The 24,169-nt window shown below is 39.8% G+C and overlaps 1 protein-coding gene across 1 annotated transcript; it reads right to left on the bottom strand.

Annotated features, from left to right (window-relative positions):
- Positions 1–13,179: 13,179 nt before the first annotated feature.
- On the bottom strand, positions 13,180–23,700 carry ltc4s (leukotriene C4 synthase). The gene is made up of 6 exons (XM_085788677.1): positions 23,426–23,700; positions 22,273–22,445; positions 16,298–16,397; positions 16,075–16,145; positions 15,881–15,962; positions 13,180–13,408 (listed from the first exon to the last, which is right to left on the bottom strand). Coding segments are annotated over exons 1-6 (570 nt in total). The 5' UTR covers positions 23,428–23,700; the 3' UTR covers positions 13,180–13,266.
- Positions 23,701–24,169: the final 469 nt, after the last annotated feature.

The raw sequence follows: 24,169 nt of genomic DNA, 5'->3' as shown, positions 1-24,169 counted from the left end.
TTGACAACTTTCAAACACAAAAGTGAACGCAGCACCGCTACAGCCGCCGGCCACGGGGGGACTGACTGAGCTTATCTGTGCTGCGTTCAGGGACCCGGAATAGGCTCGTCAATATAGCTGCTGCTGCTGCTGCTGCTGCTGCTGCTGCTGCTGCTGCTGCTGCTCTAGGAATTAACCATGTGGGGAAATAAATAAGGAGGAGGTTACAGATGAGTTACTGTTAGATATATAAAAAAAAAATGTTGTCATGAGGTTTTACTCCAAGTATTACCTAGAAATGTAGAAAATACAAGTGTGTTTTTAGTTTTAAAGCAGAAGTAAGCAGAATGTTTGTGTTAATATAAGTCTTAAAGGGACAACGAAGAGTTTCTATTTGGTTATAAAAAAGTCTCACGTTAATGTGGATGAATCTCCGCTACCCACACTTGTTAATGGGCCCTTTTTCGATAAATATATCGTTCTGTCTCTATCATTATTTTGTTATTATTAGTGGTGGCGGAAATGCTGGTCGAGCCGACCAGCGTTTCCTTCGTGGCGAGTCATGAGAATAACGCAGCCAAATCGCCGTTTATGGTCGGAACTACGACGGTAACTGAACCTCTTTGAACCTCTGACTTTAATTCTTTTTTTTTTTTTTTTACACTTTATTACAGTAAATAAAATCCATATCATACATACACACACACACATACAGAACAGGCACTTTAATTCTTGATGAATGAAAACATGAGTCTGTCTTGCGCCGGTCAAAGAATTTTACGGTGCGCACGGAGGCTCATAAATGTAGTGTGAAAACGCTTTGCTTTTCCAAAACTCCTCGTTGTCCCTTTAAGCAGAAGTAAGCGGAATATTTGTGTTAATATAAGTCTTAAATAGTTATATCTTCAGACGGCAGAGTGTTTGGTCTGAAACACGGGTCTGTCAGTCACTCTGCTCTGCTGTAAGCCGAGGAGAAAACTTTCCTTGTATCCTACAACCTTTATCCAATGAGGAGAGAGAACAGCATAAAGGGGCGGTCCTCTCTGTGTGTGCAGCTAAGGGACGCACGTGCGTGCATGCGGTGACGTAGCTGATAAATAAATGTTGGATTCCACCTGTAGTTGGTGATAGCTGCTGTCAAGTTCTGTTTGCTTTCTGTGATCACAACTCTGCCCAAAATTGAAAAACAGCTTGATGAATTGTTGAAGGATGCAAATGACAACTCAGTTCTTCTTATTCTTTGGTTTTAATTTCTTGAAGATGTTTTTTGTTTGTTTGTTTGTTTGATGGTTTCAGAGGACATAAACAGAATGATGGGATAGGTTGATAAGATAAACAGAAAAGACATGCATTAGTCGTCAATAAACACCAATAAACATTTTTCCCTTAAAGTAGGCCTATTTCTAAAGAAAGAACACATTTTAACATTTACTTGGTTCAAAACTGCACTAGAATCAGCTACAGAGATGGAGTTGTGTAATTTCCTACAGCTCCTGAAGGCAGCGCCTTGTCAAACCTCGACATGCGCAGTAGCGGGTCCATTGTCTGTGATTTTAAACTGTTACCGTAATGTTGAGAGAAGCTGTGAAGTTTGCGGTGGCTGTTACTGTAATAGTTTGTTAAATCTCAACTTTATGTGGCGGTAAAATAATAAAAAATAAATAAAAACCTCTCTGCGTGCCACAGTCACAATGCAGTTTGTTTTTCCAGAGGTCGCTTCATCTTATTTCTAGATTGTCACGAACTCTGTCACGTCATTGTTTATTAATTTACAACAAAACGTTAAAATAATAATTTTAAAAAAGTATCCACTTTACGTACAGGGCTATTGTGGTGTGTGTAAAGAAGAATGTTCTCATTATTTTTTATGATCACACACTAAAAGAATGCGTTGATGTCGACATCATCATACTTTAACAAGGGGATGATAAATCCCCGCCCTGCCTTAGTTACCGTTGCTAGGTTTGTCACTGCAGTGGGGTTCCGGAACGCTCGTGTCTCTCACGCGTTCTAGAACACATGACGTGACGTGACGTGTTGTGTTCTAGAACGCAGAGGTGGCATCTCCTGCAGCTGATACAGGCTGACTGATGGTTTCCACATGTCAGCTATGATGATCATACAGGTTTCTAACATGCATGGGAGGCCCATAGTAAAGTTATATGTTATGTTTATGTATATGTTGAATTTTTATGTAATGTCTGTCTGAAATATAAGCATATAGGGTAGACATACAGTACATTATCATATGAAAATGCTTAAATTTCGAATTGGTTTCATGAATCATTTGTACATAGTTAGCAACTTTTTTATCTAACAGTAGATAATTAATTGTATGTATATATACAGACTGTTCACGGCTGTTGTAACCTGCCTGTTGCATTTGCACTTTAGGCCCCATGCTGTTTATTATTTATTTGTTTGGCACTTTTTAATTATATTTTATCTTGTAGTAGGTCCTTTTAATCTGCCCATGATATGTTACATGTTATCTGGTGTTGTCTATTTGTGTATGTGTTTGAATGTGTGGATCTTCCTGGCTGCAAATCAATTTTCCCTGTTTGGGACAAATAAAGACACTTTGACTTTGATGTAGGCAGTTTTATGTTGAAATAAAAAAAATGGTGATATTTCAGTTTTTCTTTTTTTAATTAATTTGCAAAAAATTCTAAAATTCTGGGTTTGTGCTGTCATGATGGTGAGTGTATAGACTGATGAGAAATAAATTATTTTTTTTAGATTTTAACATAAAGCTACTATATATCACATGTGAGGCCGGTCAATGCAGACGTTGCGGTTGCATTGATGTAGTGTGTTGCAGAAAACCAAAAAACTCAACTCAGTAAATTATGATACTACTTTATATGTACTGTGATGTTCACTTGTCTGGTTGTGTAGTAAAAACCAAACAGTGCTGAGCTGCAGCTTCAGCTTCAGCTTCAGGAGGGTGTTTCTACTTCAGCAGCATCCGTGTGAATCGTCCCATGAGATCTCTGATATCATCACATTTTTAAAAGCTGATGTCACACACAGCCCAGTGTGTATGTATGTGTGTGTGTATGTATGTGTGTGTGTATGTGTGTGTGTAAATATAATACCTCCCATTCATTTTTCTCTTATGTTATTAATTTAATCTCCACAGACAGTGACAGGAGGAGGCAGCAGCAGGAACAGATGAGGAGACACTGAGCACAGACTGTTTACTGTTGTTGTTGTTGTTGTGTCTCTTTGTGGTCGTTTTGTGTCTTTCAGGCTTCATGACTTTCAGACATAAGAAGACATGTTAATAATCAGTTCATACAGCAGCAGCGGGGGCCCTCGGGGGTGGGGTTGGGGGGGTTGGGGTGTCTGTGCTTTGTGCGGCTGTTTGTTGACGGACAGTTACAGTACATTTCAAAATGGCGGCTGCATGCAGTTTGCGGTTTTCAGGACGAGGCTGCAGATTTATTGTTTACTGCCTGTTGAGCTCAGCAGGTTTCTGGATTCTTCTCCTCCCGCTCCTGCTCATGGGCGTTTATATGAGCGAAACCTACAGCCCATAAAACACACACACACACACACACACACACACACACACACACACACACACACACACACACAGAGCTGCAGATGTTGTCATCCATATGTTCATGTGAGGACGTTGTGAGTCTCTGACAGCAACACACACACACACACACATGCATAAAATTAATGTAAAAGCAGAACATGGACACACAAAAAGTAGCTACACAACAAGACACACACACATAGTTAGTCAGCAGGTTTGATTCCTGTAAACCAGTAAATTGTCCATTGACTCCACAGGCACCGTGAGTTTCTCTCATTAACCCGTTCTTGGTTTTTACACGGATGAAGTCGAGCACTTTAAATCTGAACTGCATGGGATTAAAATATATTTTTAATAATAATAATAAATAATCTTGTTTTCTTCTTGTTTCTGCAGAAAGCAAAGTTTGAATCCTGATGTTTGACTCATCTAGTATCTGTGTCAGTGTGTTTGTGTTGTAAGGACATCGAACCATAACAACCTCAGGACTGTGGATGTATAAACTTTGAATATTTAAAAGGATAGTTCAACATTTTGGCAAATTGGTCCATTGCCATAATCCCTATAGTCATAGCAGTAGGTTAGTTACCTTTAATTGTCGGTGCAAGCTATTTTTTAGAACGGCGGGGGAGCAGAGCCGTGAGCTGCTCAGAGCTACACTACGGAGGCTCATTATGGGATTTCTTGGTTTCCCTCATCAAACTCATCAAATACACAATCCAACAACTCCACAACGCTCTGGTGGACAAGTTGTGACCTGCACATTCACCACGCTATGAGATAATAACACAACGTTACCACACAGAGTTGTTTTAGAGGCAAATACAGAGACTGCTTGATGAAAAACTGTCCCTGAAGGCAACACGCATCAGCGGTTTTGCATGAATTTCCCTCTAAAACAACTCTGTCTGGTAACGTTCTGCTATTATCTCATAGCGGGATGAATGTGCAGGTTATAGGCTATTTGATGAGTTTGATGAGGGAAACCAAGAAATCCCATGAGCCTCCGTAGCGTGCAGCTCATCGCTTAGTTCGGCCATTCTAAAAATAGCTCAAACCGACAAATAAAGCTAACGAACTGACTGCTATGACTATAGCGATTATGGCAATGGGCCATTTTGCCAAAATGTCGAACTATCCCTTAAAATACCAATTTAAAACAGAAAGAATAGAATATAGCCTATTGATGGATTTTAAAGAAATGAATCAAATTTTTCTTTCTTGACCTCTGGGACACGTTCACAAAAACAAGAAAGAAAAGGAAGAAGTAAAATCCTCCTATAAGCTCTGAATGTCGGAGTGATAAGACGTCTTAAATCAGTGTTATGTGTGGACGTGTTGAACGGCGTCATGGAAACAGCCACGGGCCTGAAATCACCCCCTCATTCACTCCCACTACTGTATCACACACAGAAGGTTTGATAATCACCGTCATGTGTTTTGCTTTGTGGTGGGATAAAATATTCTTTCCTTCCACTGTTTAGTTTGACGAGTTTACTCATGACTCTAGTAAATACACCACCACACAACATGGACACTGTTTCCATATTAATGTCCAAATAAGGATTTATACTGTGTTTTGAAAAATGGAAAACGGGATCATTTCAATATTTCCAGACACAAACAGGTGGAAAATTCACAATAAATCAAATCTGGTCCCAAACATCTGGAGACACAAGGAAGGTGAGACGAGACAGATGTGTCAGACGTGTCTCTCTGAGTATGCGACGTGTTTATTTTGATTTTTAGCGTTATTATTTAGGCCTAAAATTGGTGACATAACCCCAAACATGACACCCAGGTGCCACGGAAACAAATAAAGAAGTATTAATTATCATATTTACATGTTAAAAGTTTAATTTTCAGCTGTTTTTTCTGAGTGTTTTTCTTAGTTGGTGTTTTTCTTCCTGGTCAGTTCCCGGCAGCGAACAGACTCTGGTATCTGCAGCTTTCTGATAAACCTGTCGCTCTGCCAACACAAACTCCTGCTGCGTTTCAACAGATACACTCAGAAACTAAACACCACAATGCAAGACAAGACAGGGAACAGTAAAAAAACAAGCCGGGTCGAGGTCAGTGAAGTGGCTTCGTCCAGTAACACAACAATAAAACACAAAGTTTGACTTTCAGGATCAATCAAGTGAAACTGAATCCTGTAGCTCTTAATCAGGTTTGGTTAATGACTTAAATGGAGGTAAAAATGTTTGACTGTCTGCAGCTCAAGGACAGGTGAACTTAATCTGATTATCTAGTTTAATTGAGCCTGGGTAACTCAGCTGGTTCTCGGCTAAATCTGGGATTAAGTGAAGTCGTTAATGAGAAACGACGTCGACCAGATCCATGAATGAAGAGATGAGACGAGACCTGCTGGTAAACTCAGACTCAGGTGAGACGTAAACAACTACAGGCTGTTTACTATGTTTACTACAGTCAGACTGGACTCGCCACGTTTATTCTCATTTCAACAGAAAATTCATTGTTAATAACCAAACTTAAAAGTTATTTCAACTAACTATATTTTAAATTTCATGCAAGTGGTAAATTATTGATTCATTATTGATCACTATTGTCATTATTATCTAAGTTTTTACCTCTTTTTACCTCACTATACTGCTAACTGAGTTACAGCGGCTAACACTGCTGGGTATCAGAATTATGCTACTTTCACTTTTTCATTTTCACTTCCTACATTACCTATATTTTTGGAGGTAAATCAATTTAAATGTTTAACCCCTAAAAGTAAAAGTATTTAACAGAAAAGTTTTGCAGCAAATTAGGCTAACATTGAGATTTTAAGAACCAAAATCACCAGAGGCTACAAAGGAGTATTAGGGCCAGCCAAAAAAAAAGAAAAGCCAGCCAAAAAAAAAAAATCCGGCGCAAGTGAAGAAAGCAAGCAAAAAAAAAAAAAATCTGGCACAAGAAAAAATAAATAAAAATCCGGCACAAGACAGAAAAAAAAAGCCAGGCGAAAAAATACCCACTGAAAATGCATAAATATTTCAGTATACCCAGTACAACAAAACTATCTAACTAAAGTAGCCTATATGTCAATGGTTCTTAAGTGGGATGGTTGACAGGGTTCAAGGGGGTCCCTAACTTTTTCTTTAACTTTTTCTTGAATTTTTTCACCTTTTTTTCCACTTTTATTGATTATTGTTTGACTGTTTTCTTTCTTTTTTCATTTTATCACTTTTCTTAGAATTTTTTTGAGAAATCTACCAGTTTCTTCTCAATTTTTCTTTTCTACTTTTTTTTTGAGAAATGTTACCACATTTTTCTGAAATTCTTGAGTAATTTAAATTTTTACCACTTTTTTTTTGGAGATAAATTTTACCAGATTTTTCTATTTAAAAAAAACACACAACAAAGTAAGAAAGAAATTGCAAAATTTTACCACTTTTTTCTTAAATTTTTAAAACTTTTTTTGTGGAGAAATTGTACCACTTCTTTTCCAGAAATTGCTCTAAAATTGCTTCAAAATTTTGTCCAGTGGGGGTCCGTGGTCTAATTTGTGTCAATTTTGGGGACCACCGGTCTATGCAATACAAGTATGTACAGTGAGTTTACCGATCTATAAAAGCAGTTTACCCACTACAAAACATTAGACCACACCACTGATCTTTATTCAGGATTAAAGAATCATCATCATGTGATCTGATTGGTGAGTAGCTGGACTCCAGCAGAGGTTACCATGGTGATCTCCCTGACTCACCTGGTGGTGCAGGTGCTGCTGTTCACACCGGCACGTTATCTGGACCTGGACCAGGTGGACTCAGGGTCTGAAGGGGGCGTGGCCTTGGCCCTGTGGGGGCGTGGCCTGGGCCTGGAAGTGGGCGTGGCCTGTTCGGACAGTGAGAGAAGCAGCTGCTGTTGGATGGAAACTTATTCTCAAGCTGGAAACAACAACTGCTGCTGAACACGCTAAAAATACACACAAACCCACATTCCACACATCAACTGACCCGTGTGTGTGTGTGTGTGTGTGTGTGTGTGTGTGTGTGTGTGTGTAACATACATCAACACGCCTCTTTGTGTGTGTGTAAGGCCTTAAACTTCGAGCTTCTGTGTGTATGCATTACAAGAATGACTGCTTGTAAAGGGTGTGTGTGTGTGTGTGTGTGTGTGTGTGTGTGTGTGAGCATACAGTACATACCTGAGTCAAGTGTGTGTGTGTGTGTGTGTGTGTGTGTGTGTGTGTGTGTGTGTGTGTGTGGTTCTTAATATAAACTGAGGCCGAGATGCTCTAATAATAGTTCTCATTGCTCATTGTGGAGCAGCAGATCCCAGATCAGCGTGAGAACCGGAACGCACATCGTCCTCAGCCTCAATTTACCCACAATCCACCTCTCATACATCACTCACCTGTCCACACGCCCAGGTAGAGCAGAGTGCGTCAGAAACTGTCTGAGAAACTAAAAACCAGCCGTCAGGACTTCCTGTCACTTTGTGATGTCACAACAAAGCAGTCACACTAAGCCCCGCCCACCATCCATCCAACAACTTGCAGATTTTGGTTTATCTGAGTGTTTTATCCTGAAATCTGCTCTATTTTTTTTTTTTTTATTGGAGAGAGGAGACATAAAACTACACTGTGATGTTTTTTTTAATCTTCCTATAGACCAAAACTTCAAAATAAAACACAGGAGAAGAGGAGAATGTGGAGCTTTCGTTGATGAAACTGACATCTATTAATGCTAATAATGACGTTTTCTTCCACTCAGGGCAAAATAAAGACATGAGCTACAATGAAGGAAACATAATCTTCTATATTCTATACAAGTATGTATAACAGACAGGAAGAGCTCATTTTTTTCTGCCTTAAGCTGCTCTGACACAAAAATTAATGCCTGGAAATTTGTCAGGGTTCAGAATTAGCTGTTAGCGCCAGACGTCGGTTTCAGTCAGGTGCAAAGTAAAAGATGGAGGTGGACAGGTGAGGAAGAAAGCTCCATACAGTATAAAGGTAGATGTTTGTGTTAAAGCTCCATACGGTATAAAGGTAGATGTTTGTGTTAAAGCTCCATACGGTATAAAGGTAGATGTTTGTGTTAAAGCTCCATACAGTATAAAGGTAGATGTTTGTATTAAAGCTCCATACAGTATAAAGGTAGATGTTTGTATTAAAGCTCCATACAGTATAAAGGTAGATGTTTGTGTTAAAGCTCCATACGGTATAAAGATAGATGTTTGTGGTATAAAGGTAGATGTTTGTGTTAAAGCTCCATACAGTATAAAGGTAGATGTTTGTATTAAAGCTCCATACAGTATAAAGGTAGATGTTTGTGTTAAAGCTCCATACGGTATAAAGGTAGATGTTTGTATTAAAGCTCCATACAGTATAAAGGTAGATGTTTGTGTTAAAGCTCCATACGGTATAAAGGTAGATGTTTGTATTAAAGCTCCATACGGTATAAAGGTAGATGTTTGTGTTAAAGCTCCATACGGTATAAAGGTAGATGTTTGTGTTAAAGCTCCATACAGTATAAAGGTAGATGTTTGTATTAAAGCTCCATACAGTATAAAGGTAGATGTTTGTATTAAAGCTCCATACAGTATAAAGGTAGATGTTTGTGTTAAAGCTCCATACAGTATAAAGGTAGATGTTTGTGTTAAAGCTCCATACGGTATAAAGATAGATGTTTGTGGTATAAAGGTAGATGTTTGTGTTAAAGCTCCATACAGTATAAAGGTAGATGTTTGTATTAAAGCTCCATACGGTATAAAGGTAGATGTTTGTATTAAAGCTCCATACAGTATAAAGGTAGATGTTTGTGTTAAAGCTCCATACAGTATAAAGGTAGATGTTTGTATTAAAGCTCCATACGGTATAAAGGTAGATGTTTGTGTTAAAGCTCCATACAGTATAAAGGTAGATGTCCATGTGTAGTGTGATTATAAAGCAGCTCTAGGTTCTATATTAATACTGTGAAAGTATCAAAGCCTCAGTCCACAGAGAAATGCACACAGCCTGTATTCAGAAACTGAGCCTTAAAACCAGCCGTCAGGACTTCCTGTCACTTTGTGATGTCACAACAAAGCCCCGCCCACCACCACCTGGACCCACCATCCATCCAACAACTTGCAGGATTTTGGTTTCTCTGAGTGTTTTATTGTGAAATCTGCTCTATTTTTTATTGGATCATCTGTTTAGAAAACAGTCAGTCAATCAGAAGAGCGGCTCAGAGCTTCCTTCTCTCTTCTGATTGGCTGCCTGATACCCACTAACTCTTGTCCTGTGAGAAACCAGTAATAATAAATCTGAATGTCCAGGAGCAGACAGATATATTTCACATTTATTTCAGAGCAGCAGCCAGGAGTCTCTGTTTTTTCCAGAGGCACTTGAACGTCTCACTGAGGCTCTTGTTTCCTCCTGAGAGAGATGAGCTGTTCGTGTCTGCTCTCCTCCTCAGGCTGCAGGTCTGATGATCACGACTGTGGACGACAGCAGCGGGACAAACATGAGATAAAGTCGCATATGATCCTGTTACATAAGAGTGAATGTGGAGAAATTCATGGTCCAGGTCCAGGAGGAGGATAGGAAGGAGAGAGGTCTGCTTCAGTTTGTTGGAGATAAAAATACCTGATTTATTTATAAAAATCTTTAACCTGAGTCACAGATCACAGGAGGATCAGAGTCTCTGTTGTTCTGAAGCTTCAGAAAATGTTCTGTAGCTGCGTTCTTGTTCTTATCCGACTGATAAAGAATAAATATAAGTATCTCAACGTCTCTCAGGTCAGGGAGTATGACACTTACCTTTCTGAAATGTAAAAACTATGGTTGAGAGATGATCAAGTATGTGACCATCTGCTCTGAAACTGTAATGTATTTGTAATTTATTGTATTATATTGTATTGTAATGTATTGTATACCATGTATTTTATAAGTAGGCATAGTACTGTTTTTTTTAATGCACTTTAATTATTGTAGTGAGAGACTACGGTTGAAAATTAGCCAACTTGGCATGTTTACAGAAATGTTTATTAATGTGCACTGTCCCTGTCAATAAACTAAACTAAAAAAAACAAAAAGCATCCTTCTTCAGTGGTTTAAAGTACGGTGGCCCTGAGGGCTCAACTGACCACACCACACCTTAAGAAAACACATGCAAAGACTCAAAGGTGCTACAAGGCCGAGGCTAAACCAATGAGAGACCATTTTCAAGACCATTCCTGTAGCTACCAGCCCTCATAATAATCATGTGGCTTGATATTTACATTACTCCTCATATCAGCTAAAAGTAAAGAAAGAAGACACTTTTATATAAATAGAGTCTCTAAAAGAAGTCTGGGAGGCTTTTTGCCATCGGGCCCAACTTCTTTGGATAAACTTCTGAATCCGCACGGCAGGCACCCTCTCTATTTTCAAGAATAAACTTAAAACCTTCTTTTTTAATAGAGTATATGGTTAGGGATCGGAGAATGGAAACTTTTCTTAATATTTTTAAAACACAATAGAAAATCTATCGGTTTTAACTCAGTTTTAACTCTGGCTAACTTTTATTTGTATGATTGCTATTGTTTTATTGCTCATCACCTGTTTTTGATTAATATTGTTTTTAATTGTTTTATGTTGTTTTGTTCAAGCACCTTGAGATGGATTTTTTGTATAAAAAGTGCTATATAAATAAAATTATTATTGTAGAAGCCAAAATATATGTTGCCTGCCATTTTGCTTCAGGTTTTACGTCATTGCGTTGACACATTGAGAGACTGTGGTTATTTTCTTTTATTGTGTGTGGTGGTCGGAGTTTTGACCATCATTTCATTTTACCATCTCACCATTATCATTATTATTATTTATTGAAAGGCACGTATTTTTTTTCACTTTTGCTATAACTGCTTGTTGGCTCTTTTTGATTTTTGTTACAATAAACACTTTAAACTGATCATGGACCTTTTGAGTTTTTGGACGTGTCACAAAAGAGCTTTAAGTTCCTCAGCGGCTGAAGTTTGTTGAAAGACAAGCGCAACAATTATTATTATAAACTCTAAAACATATTTAATGTAAACAAACTTTGGATTAAACAGAAGAATGCAGCATACAACTACAACTATTTCAATTATCTTAAAGTTATTGAATTACATCACATAAACCAAAGTGGGACAGGAACAGAGAAACATTTGTGGTTAAAAGAAAAAGAAAACATGTCACTGTAGCTGTGGTCTTGAGAAAAGAAATCCAGACACAAGAGAAGAAGTGTCTCTTGGGACATAAATAGTTGCAGTGAGTTGACCCCTCAGGGCCACCGTACACGTCCCTGACACTTGACTGAATGCATAAAGGTCATAAAGGTTTTTTTGTTTAGACCTGTTTATGGAGGAGGGAGTTTAACCTGTTCAGTCACATGATCATCAACATGTTTCAGTTAATATTTAGTTAGTTAGTTATTTTGAGCATCCTCTGTAACTTCCTGAATCATGACTGGTAAGTTTGAATTTTCCTTGTCTTATGATTTATTTTCTATTATAATCTGTGACTTTTTCTCATTGTGTTTTCTTTATTTACTCATATTTATTGTATTTTTACGTATTTGTTTGGTTCTTTTGTCACTATAAACAATTTAAGATTGAATAAAATGCTAAAACCAAAGTAAAGTATGCGAAAACGTCCTGAAGCTGCTGTGTGATGTGATTAAAAGTAGATTAAAAGTATTAATTAAACATTAATTGGAGATGTTTCATCCTCTTCATGTCGTCTCAGGGTCATTTCTGTAACTGTAACTGTGGCCTGTGGCGCCACCTGCTGGTCAAACTGTAACACATTACAAACCAAACACAGAAACGAATGAGACTGGAACCAGGGCCGTTGTATAGGGGAGAAAGGTGATGATAACTCTAGGGGCCCAGCGCCCAGTGGGGCCCATAAAAAACCCCAGTAGTCTAATCTTTGTATGACTGAATTATTCTGCGTAAGACCCTGACTAATACTCATAGTACACTGTAAAAACTCAACATCTTTCCAAGAATATTTGTCTTATTTCTTGTCCAAATGTCTCATTTCTAGCCAAAGCTAATCTCTTTCCACTTAAAATAAGACTCATTACCTAAAAAGTAACTTGTTTTTAGATCATTTTCACTTGTTTCAAACAAATTTTCACTTGAAATAAGTAGAAAAATCTGCCAGTGAAAGCATGTTTTTGTGCTTGTAATAAGGAAGAAAAACTTGTTCCACTATCAGATTTTTTCTACTTATTCCAAGTGAAAATATGCTTGAAAGGAGTAAAAAGTGTCTAAAAACAAGCTACTTTTAATATGATGTGTCTAATTTTAAGTATAATGAGATTTGTTTTGACTAGAAATTACATTTTGACCAGAAATAAGACAAATATTCTTGGTAAGATTCTTGGTAAGATACGAGTTTTTGCAGTGTAATGCTGCATTAGCATCAAAACAAAGTAGGCTAAATAATACATGATAATACATACGTAGTCTAAGAAAAAAAAAACTGGAAAAGTTAGGGGGAGGGGCCCACTTTAGTATTCTTTAAGGGGGCCCAGAATTCCTAGCAACGGCCCTGACTGGAACTAACTGACTTCTTGGTTTTGGTTCATGATAAAAGTCAGTTTTCAGGATGAATTTAGAAACTTTTAAAGTATCTGAAATGACGAGTCGATCACACGATGAGACGAACAAATCAATTTAGTGACTTTATTTCTGGGATTCAATGAATAAAATAAATAAATGAACCAAACTTCCCGCAGAAATCATCTGCACATTTCGTTTCTCCAGCTGGACGTTCAGACGAGGCCGAGGGCGGCGGCGAGCAGCTGCAGCAGGTCCACGCTCAGGTAAACTCTGCAGAAGGACAGGAGGACGCCGAGAGACGAGAGGCCGATGAGGAGCCAGAGGATCTGAGCGCTGAAGTAGAGAGGAGCCAGACTGAGACACAGAGAGAGAGAGAGAGAGAGAGGAGGAGAGGTTCATTTTACATCTTTATTCTGTAACTTTCTGTGAAAAACTGAAAAACAAACTTTTTTTTTCTTTTTCAATAGCATTTTCTACTTTTAAAGGGATAATTCAACATTTTGGCAAACTGGCCCATTGCCATAATCCCTATAGTCATAGCAGCGGGTTTGTTACCTTTAATTGTCGGTGCAAGCTATTTTTAGAACGGCGGAGCAGAGCCGCGAGCTGCTCAGAGCTACGCTACGGAGGCTCATGGGATTTCTTGGTTTCCCTCATCAAACTCATCAAATACACAATCCAACAACTCCACAACGCTCTGGTGGACAAGTTGTGAGCTGCACATTCACCACGCTATGAGATAATAACACAACGTTACCAGTAGGGATGCAACGGTTCTCGGTAAAATACCGAACCGTTCGGTACGGCCTCCACGGTGCAATACGCTCTTGGACCGCGGTATTTCAGATTCAGCGTCCATCAGCTCTTGCTGCTTTACAGGCAGCTGTGCCGTGTATGTGTGTGCCTGGCCGTTTAAGGCGAAAGCCCGCCCCCGCGAGTCGATGTCCAATCACTGTTGAGCCTCCACACACTCACAGTGACTCCCCCTCTGCAACTGAAAGTGCAGCAGCTCAGCCTCACACACAGAAGAGGGGAAAAAAAAAAAAAGAAAACAAACAGGCGGCAGCATGAGCGGTCGCTGATCGCAATCGCGGGGGAAATTAATTAGTTATTAGCGCGATTTAGCACATTTAGCTTTTATTAGAGTTCCAGCACAACTCTGTCCATGCACACCGCATGTGTGTGGTCGCGTGTCCGCGTGCCCGCGCGTCCGCGCGCGATAGAGAGACCGAGGTCGAGCAGGAGTTGACTGACAGGGATGAAAGGCTGTTTAAAAAAACACAATAGACTAACTCCTTTTTTTGAGAGACTGTGGCTGCAGCATAGTGACGGCAATATAGCGCGATCTCTGTTTGAAAGTGGCTTCAGAGTGTTCACCTACTGAAAGTGTGCAGAGGGAGGAGCTAGGGGCTGTTCACAGACAGTTCAGGTGTGTGTGTGTGTGAGTGTGAGTGAGAGAGATAGAGAGAGAGGAGAGCTGTATTAGAAATATTATAAATTATAAACATTATTTTGGGAGAAAAAAAAAGTTCTCTGCACAAAACACATACCGAAACCGTACCGAGAACCGTGGCCAAAAACCGAGGTACATATCGTACCGTGGGCTACCTGTACCGTTGCACCCCTAGTTACCAGACAGAGTTGTTTTAGAGGTAAATTCATGCAAAACCGCTGATGCACGTTGCCTTCAGGGACAGTTTTTCATCAAGCAGTCTCTGCATTTCCCTCTAAAACAACTCTGTCTGGTAACGTTGTGTTATTATCTCATAGCGTGGTGAATGTGCAGGTCACAACTTGTCCACCAGAGCGTTGTGGAGTTGTTGGATTGTGTATTTGATGAGTTTGATGAGGGAAACCAAGAAATCCCATGAGCCTCCGTAGCGTAGCTCTGAGCAGCTCGCGGCTCTGCTTCGCCGTTCTAAAAATAGCTTGCACCGACAATTAAAGGTAACAAACCTACTGCTATGACTATAGGGATTATGGCAATGGGCCAATTTGCCAAAATGTTGAACTATCCCTTTAAATATCTCACTTTAAAAAAAAAAAAATCTCCTCCACTTGTGATGTTTGTGGTGAATGTGAGTTTGGTCTCAGCTGCTGGATGTTGCTCTGTGTCCACCAGCTGTTCTCTGAATGTTTATACAGATGTGTCTGAAGACAGAAAACATCTGTACAAAACATCAGCAGAGTGGAAAAACAAGAGTGACGTTCTGTTTTATGGTGATTCATTTTTATTCTGTTACTTCTGTCTGAAACAAAAACCTGCAGCTGTTTGAAGAAGAAGGAGAAGAAGAAGAGGAAGAGGAAGAGGAAGAGGTGTGAGTTCAACCAAGAGACTGAAAACCAGGACAGACAGGCAGGCAGGCAGATAGAGAGACAGACAGATATAGAGATAGATAGATAGATAGATAGATAGATAGATAGATAGATAGATAGATAGATAGATAGATAGATAGATAGATAGATAGATAGATAGATAGATAGATAGATAGATAGATAGACAGACAGACAGACAGATATAGAGACAGATAGATAGATAGATAGACAGACAGACAGACAGATATAGAGACAGATAGATAGATAGATAGATAGATAGATAGATAGATAGATAGATAGATAGATAGATAGATAGATAGATAGATAGACAGACAGACAGACAGACAGACAGACAGACAGACAGACAGACAGGTATAGAGACAGACAGATAGATAGATAGATAGATAGATAGATAGATAGATAGATAGATAGATAGATAGACAGACAGACAGACAGACAGACAGACAGACAGACAGACAGACAGACAGACAGACAGGTGTACCATCTCACCGTCCCTGTGGAGACTCTTTATATCCCTGAAAGTAGCGTAAACGTCCGTATAGATACAGCAAACCACAGACTGAGGACAGACCTGAAACACACACACACACACACACAGAGTCACTGCCTGAACGCTGTGTGTGTGTGTGTGTGTAATTTAAATTGTTTGTGTGTGTGTGTGTGTGTTGTCGTCTCCCCGTCACCTTGGCTGAAGAAGACTCCGGCCGTCCACAGGACAACGAGGAAGATGGGGAAATACTCGGAGCAGTTCGCTCTGAAGAAGAAGAGACGACAATGAGGTCATCACAGGAATAATTACAACACACACACACACACACACACACACACACACACTATGAAAACAGCTGTATCGATCCAGATGTTGATGGGCTGATGTGTTGAGGTCAAAGGTCACCGGCGACTCACTGAGCTCTGAAGACTCGCTCAAACTCCGGCGGTCCGCTGGTGGAGGGAGGAGACACCGAGTACTTCCTCCTGGCGTAGATCACCTGCAGAGAGAAATACGCTACACACACACACACACACAGAGAAAACATGCATTAAAGGGATAGTTCAACATTTTTGGCAACTTGGCCCATTGCCATAATCCCTATAGTCATAGCAGTAGGTTTGTTACCTTTAATTGTCGGTGCAAGCTAACGGCTACGCTATGGAGGCTCATGGGATTTCTTGGTTTCCCTCATCAAACTCATCAAATACACAATCCAACAACTCCACAACGCTCTGGTGGACAAGTTGTTGTGACCTGCACATTCACCACGCTATGAGATAATAACACAACGTTACCAGACAGAGTTGTTTTAGAGGTATAAATGTGTCATAGGTCACACTTTTTTTTTCTTTGTCTTTTTCTACCAGTCCTCATAATAATCATGTGGCTTGATATTTACTGTACATTATTCCTTAGCTAAAAATAAAACATAATTTTATATAAATAGCGCCCCATCGCGCTCCTAGAGTCTCTAAAAGAAGTTTATTTGTTTATTTGTTTATTAAGATCCCCATTAGCTGCAGCAACGCCACAGCTATTCTTCCTGGGGTCCAACAGTATCAAATATACAGTTGAAAACACAAAACATAAACATTATAAAAATTTAAAACAAAAAAAACAAGTGAGCGATATGCTTAACCTAACAAAACAAAAACAGAATAAGTGTTTACATTTCTTAACTGTGCTTCATTCATTCTTCGTTATATTAATTGTCTTTGTCTTTTTCTTGTTCATTTTCTACTTTCTTTGTTCTTCTCTGCTCTTTTTAAGGAAATGAAAAAGCAAATAATCAGGTGGCAGCAACAAACAATGGTCAGGGCCAGGCAATTTCTTTTTATAGGCAAAATTAGGCAATTTTAAAGTGAAAATTGCCACACCCCCGAGACTTGAGTCATGTGACTAGGGGTCACATGTCTCCAGGTGTGTATGGGGTTTAAACTTCCTGGGGAGAGCTAAGCCTAAGACAGCCTTGTAGGGTGGCAGATAGATTGTGTCTTAGGCCCCCACGTCTGTTTAAAGAAGGTTTCTCTAAGTGGACATAGATGGCTTCTTTCACTCCTTTCTCAAACTATCTTTCTTCCCTGTCTAAAACAAGGACATTGGAGTCCTCAAAAGAGTGACCTTTATGCTTCAATCCACATAGATTTTCTATTTATCAAAAATTGAGCCTACAGTGCATCATTAAAACGTTTCACTGTAAACATATAGCCATCCAATTCTTGCTAAATACATTTTCAATTTTCCTGAAAAACATTGACAATATTTTGGAGCCGTGGTTGATGAAGTTTGGCAAATATCAGAATTTTCTCTCAAAAACTGAATTTTCTAGAACATTTTGAATTCTGCTCTCATGGGAACAACTGCAGTCAATGGGGCGTATTCACACCAGGAAAGTCCGATAGTTCACTTGCTTTGGTGCGGACTAAAATTTTTTTTACTTGGTGCAGTTTGTATCCACATTGCATTTTTTCACAAGTGGATCAACTTTATAAACAACAGCACGTGTGTCCCACAGTCGCTCAATCATTGGATAAAAAACATCAGCGGGATCTTCCACGAAAAGAGGTCATGAATGCGTTTCTTGCTGCCCTTTCAATTCGGTAGCCTAGTATTTCCAGTTGCACCTGTCCTGTGCTTATTCATCACTTGGAGGCTTTGTGGCCGTTATGCAGCATTCCCCGTGAAGGAAGGTCAGAAAACAAACACACAGACGTCTGCATGTGCGTCTGAAGGATGGTGCGCTAAAAAAAGAAAAAAGAAAAAAAGGACGGCACAGCAAAAAAACAAAACAAAAAGTCCGCACGTGAGGGAAAGTCCGTTTCAAGCGGACCAAACGAGCCTGGTGTGAATACGCCCTAAGAGTGGCGTTTTTAAACCTCAGATTTTCTCTTATGAAGCAAAACACTTATCATTAACATGTCCGTGAAGGTTCTCAGTCATCCAGGTCGTCTTATTCTTGTGGAGTTTTAGTTAAAAAAAGCAACTGGACTTCTTTTCTTGTTTGAAGACGTTTCACCCCTCATCCAAGAGGCTTCTCTTGGATGAGGGGCCCGCCACAGTCTCTCAGAAAAAAAAAAATAATAATAATTTTTTTTTTTTTTTTTTTCAAAATTTTTTTTTTTCTCACGTGTGTCTACGTGCGGTGCGCCCGCACGCGAGCGAGGCGACAGTTTGAGAGGCTGACTGGCGGAGATGAGAGCTGGTGAAACGCTAGCATGGTTATTTAAAGCAGATATCAGTGGAATGTTTTTGTTAATATAAGTCCTAAATAGTCCTATTTTCCGTCAGCAATCACTTACATGAAGTATTTCAGCCTAAACACGAGTCTCTCCGTCACTCTGCTCTGCTGTAACCCGAGGAGAAAATTTTCCTTGTGGGATACAAGTGTTATCCAATGAGGGGAGAGAACGGCATGAAGGGCTGTGTGTGCAGCCAAGGGATGCGCGTGAATGTGGTGACGTAGCACGAGGACCAATTGATGCCTGACAAGGGCGGGGGCTGCTAACTCATGGTGCGTTCAAGGAAACTCGTACTTTGTGTTTTTCCTTCCTGTGAAGTCATACCAGTTCGATCTGGTACGAGTTCACGGGTCGGAAGTTACGAGTGGCCGTTATAGGGAACTTTCACAGACAACAGGACGGTAAAAACACGAGCTACGGGTTACCTGGAACGCTACCAAGTCGTAGTTGTGACTTGAAGCTGTAACTTACGGTTTCAAAAGCCTGCCTTGAACACAGCATTAGCCGAAACGGCCGTGCCACTGATATCTGCTTTAAAACACCATCTCTGATCTCTGCCTGCACATAGATACACAGACAGGGGCGCACGCTAAATGCGCTATATCGCGCTAATTGCTCAGCTGCGGCGCTATATCGCCGCCCCCCCCGTCGCGCCATGGTCTCCTGAAATCCTGTGGGAAACACTGATAAAGGTCACTCTTTTGAGGACTCCAATGTCCTTGTTTTGGACAGGGGGGACAGATGGTTTGAGAGAGGAGTGAAGGAAGCCATCTATGTCCACTTAGTAAAAAAGCAACTGGACTTCTGACGAGCGTTTTGAAAACGAGCGACAAAATCGCGTATCCCCTGTTTGGTTGCGCGTCAAAACTCGAGCGAGAAAAAAAGCGTTCCTCGTGTTTGGATGACACGATGAAATAGACGATGGTCCCGTTGCACAAAAAAAATCGCGTGTATTGCATCGCAAAAAAAAAAGTTGCGTGTACCGCGTCGCCGGCGCGCGCGCCTAATTGCATTACGGCCTTTTACACAGCGGACGTAACGAATACAACATAACAGGACCAGTGTAGTATGGCGTTGTTTCATCTTTTCACCTACAGCTCTGGAGGGCTCTCCCTTACTTACACGTAACTACTGTTATTGGTTCGTTGAGGCCAGAGAATTGTGGGATTTCCTAGTTTTTGAACGATCGCAGGTTGTGATCTTTCTTTTTTGTGATTTTCCCGGTTCACACATGTATTTTTTTTTAGGGGCAAATGCGAGTGAAATGCTCGCCAATGGTGGGCATAAGAACATTTAAGACCTGTCTAAAATTATTTAAGACTTGAACACAATAATTCAACAAATTTAAAGCAGAAGTAAGTGGTCCGGTCGTTTTCGCTAATGCTGCGTTCCAGGCAGGCTTTTGAAATCGTAAATTACAGCTTCAAGTCACAACTTTCGACTTTGTAGCGTTCCAGGCAACCCACTCGTGTTTTTCCGACCTGTTTTACCGGTGAAAGTCACTATAACGGCCACTCGTAACTTCCGAGCGGTGAACTCGTACCAGATCGAACTGGTATGACTTCACGGTCGGAAAAATACGAGTTTCCTTGAACGCACCATAACAGTCCTCGTCCCTACGTCGCCACATTCACGGCGTTCCTTGGCTGCACACACAGCCCTGCATGCTGTTCTCTCTCCTCATTGGATAAAAACTGTAGGATACGATAAATGTTTTCTCCTCGGCTCAGAGCAGAGCAGAGTGACTGAGAGACCCGTGTTTCAGTCCAAACACTCTATGTAAGTGATTGCTGTCGGAAGATATAACTATTTAAGACTCATATTAACACAAATATATCACTCACTTCTGCTTTAAGACATTTTAAGGCCTAAAATTTAGATTTTCAAATGTTAAGACTTTTTTAGACTTTTTAATCAATCAATCAGGCTTTATTTGTATAGCACTTTTCATGCCCATGGCAGCTCAAAGTGCTTCACATGTTAAAAACAAGCAATATAGGGGACATATATTGGGAGACATAGGGAACACATGTTAGGGAGACATACAAAAATTCGCAAACACATTCACACAATAATTTTAGAACATTGGATTTTATCGGGGAAACGCTATCTAATACTCACTCATTTGCAGTGGGGAAAACACTAGATCAAATGGGGTAAAATAAATAAAATTGAGAAGAGGAGAAAGACACTAGGTAAAATGAAGTAAAATAGATAGAATGAGAAGATAAGAGAGATACTAGATCAAATGAGGTAAAATAGATAAAAAGAGAAGACGAGAAAGACACTAGGTAAAATGAAGTAAAATAGGCAGGTGTAGTGGGATACAATAGAAGACCCCGCGGATACCCTGAATGATCTGTTCTTTGCTTTGAGGGAGGAGATTTAGAAAAAAAAACAAAAAAAAAACAACAGAGTGATGGACTTCATAATTTCTAATGAGTTTAAGACGGCCACCCGCTAAGACCGACTGGAGCCAAACACAACACACTGAATGTGAGGAACTCTGCACGTGACTGAAAATGATCCAGCTCCTCCACCAGGGCAGAGGGAGCCGGTGAGATCAGATTACATCACGTTATATCGAAGGGTCTTGTTCACCCCTCATATAATTATAGTGTCATCATGCAAAAGTTTGTCCACCTCCAAAAGGCATAAAGTTACAGATGAGATGGCACACTCCCTTTACACTTTAAACAGTATAATTTTGTTCTTATTTTCATCTTTTACACTTTAAAACTGAGAGAAAAGGACCCTTTGGAAGCTATCACAGTGTGTGAATGGTTACGTAAATATCTTGTCCGATACCTTGGTCAAAGTTATCTGAGAGCTCAAGTCTCCTGGGTTTCCCATTCTTTTGCAGGCTGCTGCTTTGTTTTCCCCTTTATCACTCTGAAACTGTGGAAAGCAAAATAATAATACACTGAGATTTTTTGATTAAAATATTGAAAAAGAGTGTTTCATGTTTAACTTTATCCCTTTTGGAGATCATTTCATCTTCCTCTTGCTGAACTGTTCACAGACAAACTTTTGCATGACACTTTACTTTCTTTTGAAATAAAAAGAGACACAACAATGAACAACAACTCATTTTGGTCTGGAACTGAATCTGGTTTATGTCCATTTTCAAGTTATTTAGACACTTTGATGTGCATTTTTCTGACTTTTTTGTTCTACTGAAGGCTCCTGAACACAAATGGACCTTTATTTTTTCCTCCAACAGTCCGTGTGTGTGTGTCACTCTGCATTTACATATATTTCCATTCATATTAATATCTATAAATAAACTTTTTTAAATAAACAGGTGGGACCTTTTTTAAAAAATTATCTTTTCACGTGTTAAATCCTGTCTGATGAGCTCAGAGTCGCTCGCTCATTTCACAGAGCAAAGTTCACACTGTGTTTGTAGTAAATGCAAATTTGATTCATAAAAACAACTCGGTCCTAATAATGAAAACAAGCAGACGTAAAGAGAAGCTGACGAACAAGAGGATGAAACACTGACATAAACAAGTGACATTGTTACATCAGTTTTGATTGATTGATTAATTAAAAAAATGTCACATTCTTACAGAGAAAATAAAACCTAAATAAAATCTAAAATATTATTACATTATTACAATACCTAATTTTACTAATAGCTCTCTTACCCTGCTCCAGGACGCCCAGCACCGACACGGCGCCGAGTCCGACCACGTCGTCCCCCATCATCTTCATCAGACACGTCTGAGTCTGAGCCACAGGTGAGAAGAGCTGGACACACACACACACACACACCTGAGCTCTGACAGGAGATACACACACACACGCCCACACATAAAACCTGCAGGAGGGGGCGTGGCCAAATCACACGACATCACATGACAGGTGTGCAAGTTAATGAGCGACCTGCTGCCTATATAGTGGTTCTCAAAGTGAGGGTTTTTTGGTTTTTTTGGAGAAATTTTACCACTTTTTCCAGATTTTTTTTTTACTTTTTTTGAGATATGTTACCACTTTTTTTGAGAATTTTTACCACTTTTTTGTAGAACATTTTTAACCTCATTTTATTATCAATTTCTTTTTAGAAATCTTAAAGCAGAAGTAAGTGGAATGTTTGTGTTAGGGTTAATATAAGTCTTAAAGGGATAGTAGCATTTTTTAAAAGTGGGGTTGTATGATCTACAAATAGCCCCCAAGTACTTTAATTGCAGTAGAAGACTCTCTGCACTCCTCCCGTTAGCAACGCCAGCCCATAATAGCCCTGCCCAGAGATTTACAACATACAGTGTTGTGAATGGACCCAAAGGAACGTCCTATTTTCACGGCCTAAAAGAGGTTTTACATGAAAAAAAAATACACAGTTCCATTGTTCACTATAATATAATTTTTTCCAGCCCTTCAAAGTGCAGGAAAAACACAGTTTTTATTTGGACCTAACCAACTCACGTATCCCTCCGCCCAGGGTTAGCGCCCGCCGATCAGCAGTTGGTTAGGTCCAAATAAAAACTGTGTTTTTCCTGCACTTTGAGGGGCTGGAAAAAATTATATTATAGTGAACAATGGAACTGTGTATTTTTTTTTCAGGTAAAACCTCTTTTAGGCCACGAAAATAGGCCGTTTCTTTGGGTCTGTTCACAACAATGTATGTTGTAAATCTCTGGGCAGGGCTATTATGGGCTGGCGTTGCTAACGGGAGGAGTGCAGAGAGTCTTCTACTGCAATTAAAGTACTTAGGGGCTATTTGTAGATCATACAACCCCACTTTTAAAAAAATGCTACTATCCCTTTAAATAGTTCTATCTTCCGACAGCAATCACTTACATAGAGTGTTTGGTCTGAAACACGTGGGTCTGTCAGTCACTCTGCTCTGCTGTAAGCCGAGGAGAAAACTTTCCTTGTATCCTACAACCTTTATCCAATGAGGAGAGTGTTAGTCCCGATTCTTTGTATTGGAAGCCCAATAACAAACCGGAGAAGTCTTTCGTACAAAACTCAGGTCACAGATAAAGACATCAGCGCTGGACTCAGGGTGACCGAGCTCTCGCAGGTCAGGAGTGAGTCCAGATGTCAGGAAATGGGTCACATTTATCTTCTTGGGCTGGGCTTGGGCCTGCCCCGTACAGAGGTTGGATGTTCTCAGCATGTTCTCAGAATGTGATAAGCAACCTGATGTGTGTCGTTGTTGTTCAGGCGTGTATCTAATGCAACAAACCTCACTGACAGACTAAGAGAACTCAGCAGTTACATTATGTCCTTGTTTATCAGGCTAGAGTCACACTATCCGGCTTCATGTTCACACACATCAGGTTATGTGCGTTCAAGTACTAAATTAGAATACATTATATCTCAAAACTTGAAGTATAAAAACAAAGGACATAACGTCCCAGAACATATCCAATTGTAACAATCCCCCTTTTGACATGCAGGGTATATACAGGAATCTTGAAGTTAATTCTAAAACCTTTTTAAGACTTTTCCAAGACCTTCTCAATATTTTTTAACACCTCACCGCCGCTTCAAGCTGTAACCATTCACATCAGTGACACTTTTAACTCAACAGTTTTA

The sequence above is a fragment of the Trachurus japonicus genome, chromosome 10, assembly GCF_045865225.1.
Source record: "Trachurus japonicus isolate A0001 chromosome 10, Traja_1.0".
In the NCBI taxonomy this organism is placed as follows: Eukaryota; Metazoa; Chordata; class Actinopteri; order Carangiformes; family Carangidae; genus Trachurus; species Trachurus japonicus.
Note: the sequence above shows the minus strand (reverse complement) of the source record. Positions and strands in the feature narration are given on the sequence as shown.